The sequence below is a fragment of the Aythya marila genome, assembly GCF_965140915.1.
Source record: "Aythya marila genome assembly, chromosome: 3".
Taxonomy (NCBI): Eukaryota; Metazoa; Chordata; class Aves; order Anseriformes; family Anatidae; genus Aythya; species Aythya marila.
In genome coordinates, this window is record NC_139044.1 from 88,468,867 (window position 1) to 88,481,606 (window position 12,740).

At 37.0% G+C, this 12,740-nt stretch overlaps 1 protein-coding gene across 2 annotated transcripts in view; it reads right to left on the reverse strand.

The window, feature by feature from the left end:
* FAM135A (family with sequence similarity 135 member A) overlaps nt 1–12,740 on the reverse strand; it is an 80,510-nt gene that overhangs the window by 17,864 nt on the left and 49,906 nt on the right. For both annotated transcript variants that reach the window (XM_082756365.1, XM_082756364.1), the window contains 6 exons: nt 10,585–10,658; nt 10,112–10,266; nt 7,561–9,865; nt 5,449–5,609; nt 3,420–3,511; nt 1,297–1,394 (listed from right to left, as the gene is read on the reverse strand). In XM_082756365.1, the coding sequence (XP_082612491.1) occupies nt 1,297–1,394; nt 3,420–3,511; nt 5,449–5,609; nt 7,561–9,865; nt 10,112–10,266; nt 10,585–10,658 (2,885 nt within the window). The remainder of the gene's footprint in view (nt 1–1,296; nt 1,395–3,419; nt 3,512–5,448; nt 5,610–7,560; nt 9,866–10,111; nt 10,267–10,584; nt 10,659–12,740) is intronic.

A 12,740-nucleotide genomic window follows, 5' to 3' on the forward strand; every position in this document is an offset into this window, starting at 1 on the left:
TTTGCTGATAGACACAACTTTCTCTTAAGAAAAGCAAAAGTTGATAGATGGAGACTTCTGCTTCATGAAGCCAAAACACGACTGTAAATCTTGAAAAGGAAGCTAAAATAAAAATTGTAATTTCTTTTTTTTGTTCAAGCGTCAGGCAATAAATAAAGCTGAAAAAAATATTTACAAATCAAAAGTTTTATGAGAAAATATGCAGCAAACCAGAAGAGACTTCAATTCTCAGATATGAACAATAAGAAGGAACTGTGTGGGTACATCTATCACTGCCTTCTGACCACAGGAAAGAGAAAATATCAGCGTGTGCTGGTGGGTACAGAAGCCTCCGATGCCAAGGGTGTTCACACGCACTCTGCATAACAGACACAGTCGCACAATGCTTTTTTTTTAAAAAAAAAAAATCACCAAATCAGACAAAATTAACCATGTCAAATCTCAAAATATGAACATTTGTTTCAATGTCATCTCACTTCTTAAACATGTTAGAAGTTTTCTCTAGATGACAAGCTGTAGGATACGCAACAGTGACCAGTGAGTCAAAACCCGTTACAGAGGGATAATTTGAGGATGTCTAAGCAAATGGGTGAAGTTGGACATTATTTGCTCCTGTCGTCTAACAGTGAGCTAACTCCAGCTGTGTCAGTTAGAAAATCTGTCCAAACGGTGCACCCTACTGTGAAAAAATAAATGGAACAGGTATATCCTGAAAATAACTAAAAAAGGGAAGAAGAGCACTGGGATAAGCCCTCTGTATTACTATGCAAAACACGCTTTTTAGCAGATGAAACAATCAGAAAATCAAAATAATGAAATATTGTTCTCATGCAGCTTCCCTTTAACGTCACATATCACACTGAACTTTCCTGTAGGAATGACAAACTGCCATCTCATACCTGGTGAAGAGACTAAAACCAAAAGAAAGATAACTTGATCTAGAAATAGCGCTGCTGTGGTTTCCTTCTACTTTCTCAAAGTATTATCAGTTTTACCACAGACCACTACCACACGGGATCTCTGAGGAGGCACAGGACAGCAGGTCCGGAAACATGTAATGAGTAACTCACTCTGCCCTACAACCACCAACAGGACTCAGTGAACTCACAGTACTGTTTGGTTTGATTTCAGCTGGGAATTCCCTCTCTCCTCCATCCTCCTTTTCCCTATTCCTCCCCCTTCATGAATTTCTCTTTCCCTTATCTCTCGTGGCCTGCTTTTGAGCATCACAGTTCAGAACAACAAAGGGCTCTACTGTTAAGTTTATTTCTATAAATAGTATAGAACAGATATTACCTGATTTTTGAAAGGGTTAGATTATAAATTTGTATATACTGTATAATTTCATCTAAAAGGCGATCTGTCATGGAATCAAAATCAGCAAAGGTATCATTCTGTAAAATAAAAGAAATAAAAAATAACAACTGTGTTTTCTAATGCAGCAATATACATTCTGCATTCAGTCTGAACTCTTATTCCCCAGCGTTTCGATTAACAACACACAAATAAAAGCATTCATATTAACTTTGATTACAAACACTACAGCTGGTGTTCTCATTTTTAATTTTTTTTTTCTCATAACACGGAATAAAGTAATATACATTTTATTGTGAGACTGCTTTCTTCTAACACACCAAAACAAATCTTAACAACATGACACAACCAGCCTTACTTCCATGCCTTCCCCTGCATATATTCTTATCTTTAGTGAAACTGAAGACCCAACTACGTATTCAAAACTAAATCACACTGCCCATGAAATAAAAATATGAGACAAGTACTGCAACAGCAGAGAGTCTACATTAGTGTTGTTTATTCAAAACACACACACAAAAAAACTTTAAAGCCTTATTCCCAATTCATAACTGATTCTCTACAATGATTAACAGTAAGAAATTTGAAAAGAGGTAGGCAAAGGTTGCCTAAAACTTTTAAACACTAGTTCCGAAGGATCTGCACTAAAATCTGTAGTGTTCAACATATTGAACAATGATCTGAAAAAGGGAAGAAGGAGAATAATGAGACATCGGAGTTTGTAGATGAAACCAAATATCCAGGATAATCAAATCTAGCAATGACCAGAATTTCAGAAGAATCTTAATAGTACTGCACGACTGAGTGATAAAATGGCAAGAAATGCAAAACATTGTTACACAGGGAAAAACAGCCCTAAATGCACACGTAATCAGTAATCTGTATGTCTGTGTTCTTTATAATAATCTACAATAGAAAAATCAGGAAAGAACAGAAAATATAAATATGGCATTTTAAAATTTCATACTGCACAAACATCTTCAATGCCCTGTCAAGTTCTGACCGAACTATTTTAAATAAGTTTGAAAATGGGCAGAGAAGGATATCATTCAGGAACTGTTCCACATGTGTTCCTGAGAAATACTAAATGAAGTAGGTCTCTTCAGTTGCCTCCTTAGGAAGGAGAAATTATTCTTGCTTAGGAAATACTTGATTAACTGAAGCAGCAAATGGGGAATAATTACTGACACTTTTTTTCCCCCAAACAAGATGTAGGATTGGTTTTCTTTGTTTGCAACTGAATTATTCATGTATATGAACCACGGAATTAATCTCAACTGTATGCTGTGTAAACTGTAAGTAAAAACATTCAAAAACAAATCAGCCAACATTAAGCAGAGATATCCATCAGTAGCTATTAGGCTCAGTGGTCTCAATGGAATTCCCAAATCCCAAAGTTTCAGAACTGCTGACTGTCAAAAACTATAGGGCTACAGAAGAGAAAGCATGGCTCAGTGTCTGCCCAGCCTCCTCTCAAAGCATCCGAGCAGCTATCTGCAGAGACACACCACTGCACTAAATGAACCTCTCCTCTGAGCCACTGAAGAGACTCTGTTCTAATACTTCCCTGAAGTATGTCTAATACAATATGTAACACGCACAAAAAAAAAAGTAAAAATTAGTCTTCTGTGCTTTTCGAAGTTTACTTCATCTGAAAATAATAAAGGTCACAAAAGATGAAGACAGAGGTAACTTGATATGGATTCAGTGTCATGATGCAGATCTCGCAATACCCTGACAAAAGATTACATCCTGCAAAATAACACATCTCCCTTCTTGCCACACAAGTTTCTACTATTAGTGGTTTTACCATTAATATAAAAAAGTATTTTATAAACAATCCTAACTGATAATGCTGAGAATTTCGGAGATATCAGTATACACAACAAAATGGCAACAACAAATACTTCTCCTTATACATTTTTCAATGTCATACTAGGTTTTGTAACTACTTTAATGCAAGCCACAGAACAAATCACAGGTTCTGCTGGAATGCAATAAAAACATATAGAATGTGGTAAACTGCATACAACAGTACTATTAAACAAACATGTCTGAAAACATAGTGTTTATTGCTTTACAAAAATTCTTTTGTTGGTAAATACCTGATTCCTTTCGGACATAAGAAAATCTATTCTCCCTCCAGGCAGCCCTAGCTCAATGTAAGTCTTCACTAATCTTAGGTCTGCGCTGTTACCTTTAGAGGAAAAACAATCAAGAGTTATATACTGCAAAGTGAATTTGCAATAAAAGCATTTAGAGTACTAAAATGAACCTATGGCACAAGTTTATATTTAAACACAGTTAATGATATTCTCAGACCTAATTAAAATTCAGTGAGACTCAGGAAGATAAACTGCAATGTCAAATGCAGTGCCAAAACGAAAATGACATTCAATTGCAGACGCCGTTTTAAAAAAGCAAGGATTTAGGAAGGCGTTTCATTTTTTTATAGCATCCAAGAGATACATAGCACTGTGAACATTAAATTCTTGAAAACCTAATTAACTTTAATAAAAGTCAATTAAAGAACTCAGAACTAGCTTAAAGGATTCAGTGAAGCAGCAAGGAATAATGGCAAGTTGTAAAGTTTTTCATACAGTAAAAAGGCAAAATGGACCATCAGTAGATAAAGATATGCTTCGACTGGTATACAAGACAACTAAAGCTACTTTATAAGACTCCTGAAGATTCCTCTGTATCAGTGATCATGCATACTTTTGAAGAAAGGGTACCCTTTCTGCCTCAGAGAAAAAAAATAAATCTCATTAATAGGAAAGAACCTTTATGTACTGTTTTACAATAAAATTTTTACTAAGCGGATTATTCTAAGGCTTTGAATACATGTTCTTATAACAACATTTTTTATGGCCACGTTAACTTTTGTGTTAACTCTAGGTATACAACAGCACACAAACATCTACACTAGTAAGAAGGAGCATTTCTGAGTTCAGTTTCAGAAGTGCTTAATAACGGATGCCTTCTGCTCATAGGAGGATAGAAAAGCTATTTTGTTATTTTATTTTTTTTCTAACTTAGGAATGTGCCCAGAGGAGGGTAACAAAGCTGGTAAAAGGGCCAGAATGCGTCCTATGAGGACAGACTAAGGACACTGGGTTTGGCTAGTCTGGAAAAAAGGAGGTTCAGAGGCAACCTCATTGCTGTCTACAGCTTCCTGAGGGGACGTGCAGAGAGAGGTGCCAGTCTTTTATCACTAGTAACCAATGAGAGGATACCCAGGAACGGCACAAAGCTGCACCAGGGGATGCTCAGACTGGATATTCGAAAAAATTTCTTCACCGTGAGGGTGATCAAATGCTGGAACAGGCTTCCTAGGTAAGATGGTTGCTCCATGCCTGTCATGAGTTCAAGATGCACTTGGACAATGGCCTCAACAACAGGTTTTAACATTTGGTTAGCCCTCAAGTGTTCAGGCAGTTATAATCAAAGATCTTTGTAGATCCCATCCAGCTGAACTAGTCTATACCGTTCTATTCTATACAATTTAAATTCTCCTATATTCTTTCATTTAGCAAGGGATGTTCTCATTTCTACTACAGCAAAGTCTCTGTCCTTGGAGACAGTAAAAAAAAAAACAACAAACCACTGGACATGGTCTGGGGCAACCTGCTGTAGGTGACCCTGCTCTGAGCAGAAGAACTGGACCTCAACCATTCAGTCATTTTGTGATCTAACCTTTTAAAACCTAATAAACACTTGACTGCATTTTATACATACATTTTTTTTTCCATAACAATATACACACCTTTTCCTTGACAATGTAACACTACAAATTCTAAATAAAGCTGTTTTGTTACTATCTCTCTTCTATTACCACAGTACAGACAAACACCTAGATGACATAAGAACTGGAAGATATAACTAATGTGAATTATGCCATACATTTGGGTTTATGCACATGGAAGTTTTACTCAGGACAAATCTTACATAAAATTCTAAATCTAAATGAATTTCTAGAACACACTGTTAAACATCGCAATATAATGTCAGATTCCCATCTGCCTCAGGTGAACCTATTCCAGAAGTGTTCAGTTCACAGTTCAAATAACAGAAGTTAAGCCTGACTGGTAATCTGAACTGCCATCTCATTCGGTATCATATTTCCCAGCATACCATCAAGGCCATGGACACAGACTATAAGATGTATTCCTTCTCCTGAACAGTCATCCTCCTCCATACTGAAGTAAGGTATTGAAGAAGCCAGTTTGAAAACATCACTATACATGAATCCAGGAAGTTTAAGTTGCTTCAATTCTTCTTTAGCCTGGAGGAAACTGGAATGAAACAATATTTATGATAAAATAACATCTACTATGGCCAGGCAAATTTAGGGTATCCTAGGATATAGTTTTCTATTGACTTTTTACTTTTGTCACCTATGTAATTGAAGAATACAAAGAAAAGATATTTACCAAATTACTGTTTTCACAAAATAACCCAGTTCCTCAAAATACTTTTTCATTTCAGCTTCCTGAAGTCCCCTTTCCCCTGTAACAAAATCTGTACCCTAAGATCAACTCTTCTTTCCTTTGAATATCTCTGCTAACTGTAAAATATTTCTGAAACCATAGAAGATTCTGGTTTAGTTCCAGTCTTGAGTAAGCGACAGCTTTGTTTAACTGCAATAACAACATTAGATCTGGTTCTAATTCCTGTAAAGTCCAGATAAAGATTTCCAGTGACTTCTGATAATTCTTGACAAATTTAAAACCTATTTGCTAGGTTAGCAGAGTTAGTGCTGAATTGGCTCACTATAAAGTTCCTTTAATATGCTGAGTAATTGTTATTTGCTTCAGAAGAAACTAGATCCAGACCTCTGATCTCTCACCTATTAAGAGAGGACTTACTCTATAGCTTCTATAAGCTGCCCAAGTGCCAGGAGTTCCTCGTGCTTCTCCCTTTCTGTAGTTTCTTTGTGTATGACCTTTCTACAAAGTTGTGCATCAGTTTTCCCTGCAACGCTTCAAACAGCCTTGCTTCTTTCTCTCCTTAATTTGTCTTTTTCACATGACCCCTCGGTGTCAACCCATAGTCTGTCCTCTTCTGCCCGCTCCTTGTTTTCCTCTCACTCTGCTTTTTGTTCTCTGGTTCCCCAGCTTTTTCTTTAGCTCATTCCTCACTAACTGGTAAGAGCAAACCTCAATAAAGTCAGCCTGAACAGAGACCACTGCAGAGAGCTGGTCTTATCTCTCTGCAGCAGTTTACTTAGTTCGTAACCACAGGAATGTTTAATGAATGAGATGTACCCAAGTTTGGTCTCCAAGTGACTGCTTTCCCCAAGGCCAAGTTCTTGATTTTACTCTGAGTGTCCTCTTTCTTTTATTGTTACAGAAAGCCACAAAGAGCTTTCAACTAGCTTTTCAACCTAGTCCATGCCAGTCCCCATTATCTCAAAGCTGCATTTCTGTCTTCTCACTTCCAATCTTGTTTCCTCCACAACCACTAGATCCTTCCTCCTGCTTACCACAAACTGTCTGGTCTTTATCTCTTTTGTCTGCTGATTTTTCTCCTCGTTCCTACTTCTCTTCCAAGCCTTCTTCATTCTGATAGCAACATTTTGCTTCCAGTACAACACAGCTCATAAAGCTGCTGCTTCCCATATTCCATTAGCAGCAGGGCTTATCGGAGAAACTCCTATTTTTGCATCTGGGATCCCCAATGTTCCTCTAAATTTGACCTTCCTGGTACCCAAAGTGTAGTGTAATTTAGAGGTGTTACATTTTGGATATTTGAAGTTAAGATTAAAAAATAAGGCTGCAATCTTGGCCAGCATTGCAAAATAGCTTCACAATAAATAGAACAGACAGTGAGTTACAGATACTTTTTGCTTTTATGCTTTTAAACTCAAAGCATATTTTTCCGTACGTGCTATTTTAACAGCTTCCATTTCATTAAACACCATTTTTTATGCTCAGTAGCCACTCCAACATCACTTTTCGGTTGAATGCTTATTTTTTAAAAAGGAACATATTAAAGAAACAAGATACATGCATTTTGCTTGAAGTTTGTGAAACCACATGAAATTGCAATGTAAATCATATAAGGAATTATGTGCTAACACATTTTTCATATTAACATCTAAAATGTGATGTTACTTGAATATACAGGATCCACAAGACACTGTCTTGGGGGCACTTGAGCATAACCACATTTCTTTCCCCCTTTTACACTATATTAACATCATTTCTAAAAGCAAATAAACTTTGTTTTAAAACAGTCACTTACGCTAGCATTTGAGGTTTTGGGGAGCTTTCATACCAGGAAACGGATGAAGAAGCTGAGCTGTAGGATGTGCTGCCTGGCTGCTGTGTAATTGCATCAGATTTACTCCTTGAAGAACAGATAACATTGCAAGGAGAGTCTCTCAGAGAAGATGGAAAAGACAGACAACCAGGAGTACAGACGGGAGGCACAGTCATTCCGTCTCGCAGATGCCCGCTATCAATCCTTTCAGATCTCAGGGCTCTTTCTTCTGCTAAACCATGATCCTGGTCAGCACTGGAAGCTCCATCTAATATACCATAGTCCGTTTCTTCATAATACCCATTTTCAATCATTTCTTGATCGTCCTCTTCTTCCTCATCTTGTTGGGAAGAGCAAATAATTTGCTTTTCATACATTTCTTTTTGAGGGCTAACAGGATTGCTGTTGTCCATAGGCCAAATATCTGAAATATCTGTGCTGCTTCGAGAGCCAAAATAGTTTTCTACAAGCCCTTGCTTTACAATATCAGTACTACTGGTGGGAGAAGGATTATCTGTACCAGTTTCACTTTTAGCTGCTGACAATTCTTCCGCTGTTTCCTTTAGTTCTAAAGGCTCATTATATTTTTCTTCACTTGTTTTTTCAACCTCGTACCCTGCACTTACAGATGAAGAACCTGAAACAACAGATGGCTCACTCATGCAAGTGATTTCTAAATGCAATTTAACTGTTTCTTCGGTAGTGTTATAATGCCTTTCAAGGTCCTGAGAGCCTTTGCAAGTTGTGCCAAGGTCTGCCTGTGGGCTGTTACTTTTCAAATCAGTAGATGTAACTTCATCTGAAACAACTAAGCCTAAAAGATCTTTTGTTCCTGAGAGAGAGGAATGTATAGACAGAGTTTCGTTATCTGAATGCCCTGAAAATAGAACACACTGTCGCTGCAAACTGGTATTTGATTTTTTAATGTCATCGCATTTTGGCAAGTCAACTGTTCCAAGATCCAATACAGTTTTACTGTCACTTAGCTGGCATTCAGGTACAATAGTTATCTTTGAATTTTCATCAGGTGAGAGTTCATCATCATCTGAAGGCAAAGAATTTATGGATGTCAGGGATGATTGTATTTCACTTACAGCGCTGGTACTCTCAGTACAATGGCTTTCCAATGCATTTTTTATAGCACAGTCTGGTTTTAGCAAAAGCTGAGGAAATAATCTCTCAGTATTGTATACACTTTGCCCTTGAACATTTTCAAAAACCTGATCAGGGTTGGGGAGAGTTGCAAAAGAACTTGGTTCACTTTCTATACCAGAATCTGAAAACCTAGAAGAGGCATACGTCACACTAACATCTGGTAATTTAGTCATGTCCCCACTTACAGAAAGTTGGCTTTCTTTTGTAGATAAACTAGGCTGATTATTTTTCAGTTTTGTCAAGACATCGCTGGTGTGTCGCAAGTTTTTTTCGTAGATGTCTTCCTTTTCAAGCACTGGTTCTACTGAATGCAGTTTATTTCCAGATTCTGAAGCCTGAATATTGGGCGTCTGCAAATTCTCCCCTTGTACTCCATCCTGCGGAAACTCCGACCACGATCCAATATGAACAGTTACTTTCTCCCCTTCATAGGGATTCTTATTACTTGGTTTGACCTCAATCGTCCTGACCCCCGAGGAAGCTGGCTGACCTCCTTCAAGTGTACCTCTGGGTTGCAGAGCACTATCTACTTGTACAGTTCCAGGACCTGCCTGGGAGATCGTAAGTCTACCAAAAAGAGCCGCGTTTTCACAGTGCACGGGGCTACCCTGACTTGGTTGAACGCCTTCAGTCTTGGCAGTCTTTTCCTCAGTTCCAGATGACAAACACGTAAACTCTCTTTGACTCATTTGCCTGGAGCAGGTCTTTGTATCACAAGGAAATCCACTTAACGTAGGGTCCAGCCCTTCACCAGCATTAAATGAAGGCCTGCCTTCTGAGCTTTTAGAGGCATCTTCCAGTGCTGCACTTTTCAAACATTTGTAGCCTACTAAGACCACAGAGTCCTTAGAGTTCTGTTTCACGACTTTTTTTGTGTTTTCAGGTTTCATTGTTTTCATGAGCTTAGTAACCTTAACTTTAGGTTTATTTGCATCTTCATTTTTCCCTTTCAAAGACTTTGTTAGCATCTTTTCACTTTCTGAATGCCAAAGGTTGGAAGCACCTGCAGGTCTTATTTTCAATTCCGGGCTAGTAAATCCAGCTACAAAACCTTCTTCAGCTTCAAATTTATCCAGTTTATTGGACTCTGACCTTGGAAGATTCTGAACTACCAACCAGGGTACATCCAGATCTTTTACCAAAAGAAGTGAGAAAAAAAAGGATTGTTTACAATAAGATTATGGAAGTAGCTGAAGCTATCAAACACTGGTAATTACAGAATTTTACACATCCTCAAAACTCAAACTATAAAAACATTTCCTAACAAACAAACATACTCCTTCAAAGCCATCAAGAAATTACAATAAAAATACTCAGTTTTTACATTGCTTCTGCTCTTTTTTTTTCAAAAAGAAACTGCGCTGTGAGGTGTGTTTACCTTCAGTAATTGAATCTAAATACCGATCTTCAAAGATTATGGGCAAGGAGTTCATATCTCCATCTAGTTCACTGCATTCAATAGGGAGGGGTGGAAGAGAACTGCAGAAGGAAGTGTTTTTGATAGCTGCACACATCTGTAGATGACTCTGAGCACTGAAAAAAATGAAGTAGTCCTACATGAAAAAAATAGAACTGTTTATTTTTACATTAACAGAAATCAGCAGTAGTTTAACTCCTTTAGCAGAAGCTTTTCCCCTAATCACTTATTTAATACAAAAATTATTCCATTACTCATTTGAATTGCACTGTCTTAACTTGTATGTTCTTCACTAAAAAACCTGAAATCTCTATTTAAGAAAATTAAGTTTCTTTTGAACTTACATAAGTATTTTTGCAAGACAGTACTTCTACACAATGTTAACTACAGAATAATTACATGCTAAATGTTATGCACTTCAAAAGGCTACTCACTGTAGTTCTTGATAGGCAAGGGCAGCTTGCCTAGGATGCTCAAGACAAAAGAATGCTTCTGCAAATCTGCGCACCTGCAAGATCCAAATAACGTTAGAGCTAATTGTGTATTACACACAAGTTCTGAAAATTCACCAGGATTATTACACTGCAATGCCATTAACTTGAATTGGATTACACAGTAGTAATAATAATAATTGAATAATAATTAAATTACATGTATAGTTTTTGGTGGTGGTAGTTTGTTTTTTTCATGTTCAGTCTGGGCAAAGGGGGAAGAGGATACCATGGACAAGACTTGAAAGTGAAATGAAAATTTTAACTTGTGCACTAGATGACTGAGGGAAATTATATTAGACTCAGTTGCCTGCTGAAAACTTGATTACCAAGAAATGAATCATCTAAACCAGGCCCACCTGAAATAATAACACACAAAAAACTATTAGAAATTTCAGTGACAGGAAAGGAAATAACTGTTTGATGGACACTTCTGAATGGGCTCGAGGATTACCTTTGGAAGGAGAAACCCATTACATGAGCTTGAGACGTACGTTTCAAACATTTCATGAATACCCTCTTGCCCATAACTAAAACATTGTGCAAAAAATCTTTTGTTTGTAAAGATTTCAGCTGTGATTGATAAATAACAGAATGTATGCTAATTATAGGCATTGTATTCAAGACTACTGTATGCCTGAAGTTAATAAACCATACAATATTAAAATGGTATTTAATAACATATGGAAGCCTATTTTTTATCATCAGCTATGTAGACATGAAATAGTGTGAATTATACAGCAATTTACTAGATAATATATACATAAAATATCTAGAAAAGCCAAAATTTTGCAAATCAGATTTCACCTATTTCCAGTATTACATTAAAATATTAATTCAATCTGAACGCATTTTTGGAGCTTTTGTTTTTGCAACTGCCCGATTAACTGCATCAAAATGTGCAATTCAATGCACTATGTTAGTACACGTTAGCTTATTTCTTGTAGCATGACATAGAAGAAAGAGAATGTGCTATACAGAAGCTGTTGGCAACTGCTTATGCATTACCTTGAGCATAAATGCCAATTTGTTTACAGAAATTAAAACAAATTTTCTATCCCATTTAGATAACCACATACGTATGCAGCTAGTCTACTTAACCAATTATTATTTACCAACCACTTCTTGGCCCCCTACTCTTTTATTTTCCCAAGGTACTCTGGGCTTTCCTCTTGCTTTATCTAATTTCCCAGACAGCGACCACGAGTTTCACTTTCTGTAATTTCCACCTTTTTCTTTTTTTTTTTTTTCCCCACTCCGTCTTAATATAAGAAAACCTGGTTAAAAAAAATGCTCTGAGGTGCCTAAAAAAAAACAAACAAACCCAACTAAACAAACAAAACAACACCAAAACCTCACACAAACATTAAAACTCCCTATCTCTAAGCTGTACAAGGGGATAAAAATCCTTCCATCCCAACCTCTCAAAATCCTATTTGCTTTGTGTATGAAATAAATCTCAGTGATGTATCACCTATGAATAGTCACAGAAAATGTTTTGAAGCAACAGAAAGCATTACATTTTATACTGCCTTGTAAATGCAACTTCTACTCTCAGCAGTGACCAGACACACACACACACCTTCAGAAATGGCACTCCAAGTTTATGCACACACATGCTGGTTTAAAACCAAGCATTCCTAACTATGCTCCTGTGCTTTTCCAGCTCCTTTTCTAAACAGACGTCTACCTTGCAAATACATCATTTTGTCAGGGCTAATCCTCAGCCTTTCCCCCAGAAAGGTACAATGTTGTTTTACTGTTTAAAAACTAGATATCAGAGCACTCAATCATTAAGACTGGACTGGTTATCATTCTAAACTCAGCAACCTAAAAATTAATTACATATCCTAATTGATTGCATAATAGAAAATAAAACAGGAGCATTTCCCAATTAGATGTCTGTGATTTGAGCCAAGAAAAGGGCGTATAGCTGTTTCCCAGTAGGGGAGCAAAGTGCTTTTGGTTTGGATGCAAGCAATCACTTTACCACCAACCAAAACTGGGCTTACATGGAAAACAGATCAACAAATCTTTATTGGCAATTCTGCCAATACCTCCAACAGAAAAGTAAGGCTTTTTTCAGTTGCAATAAATCC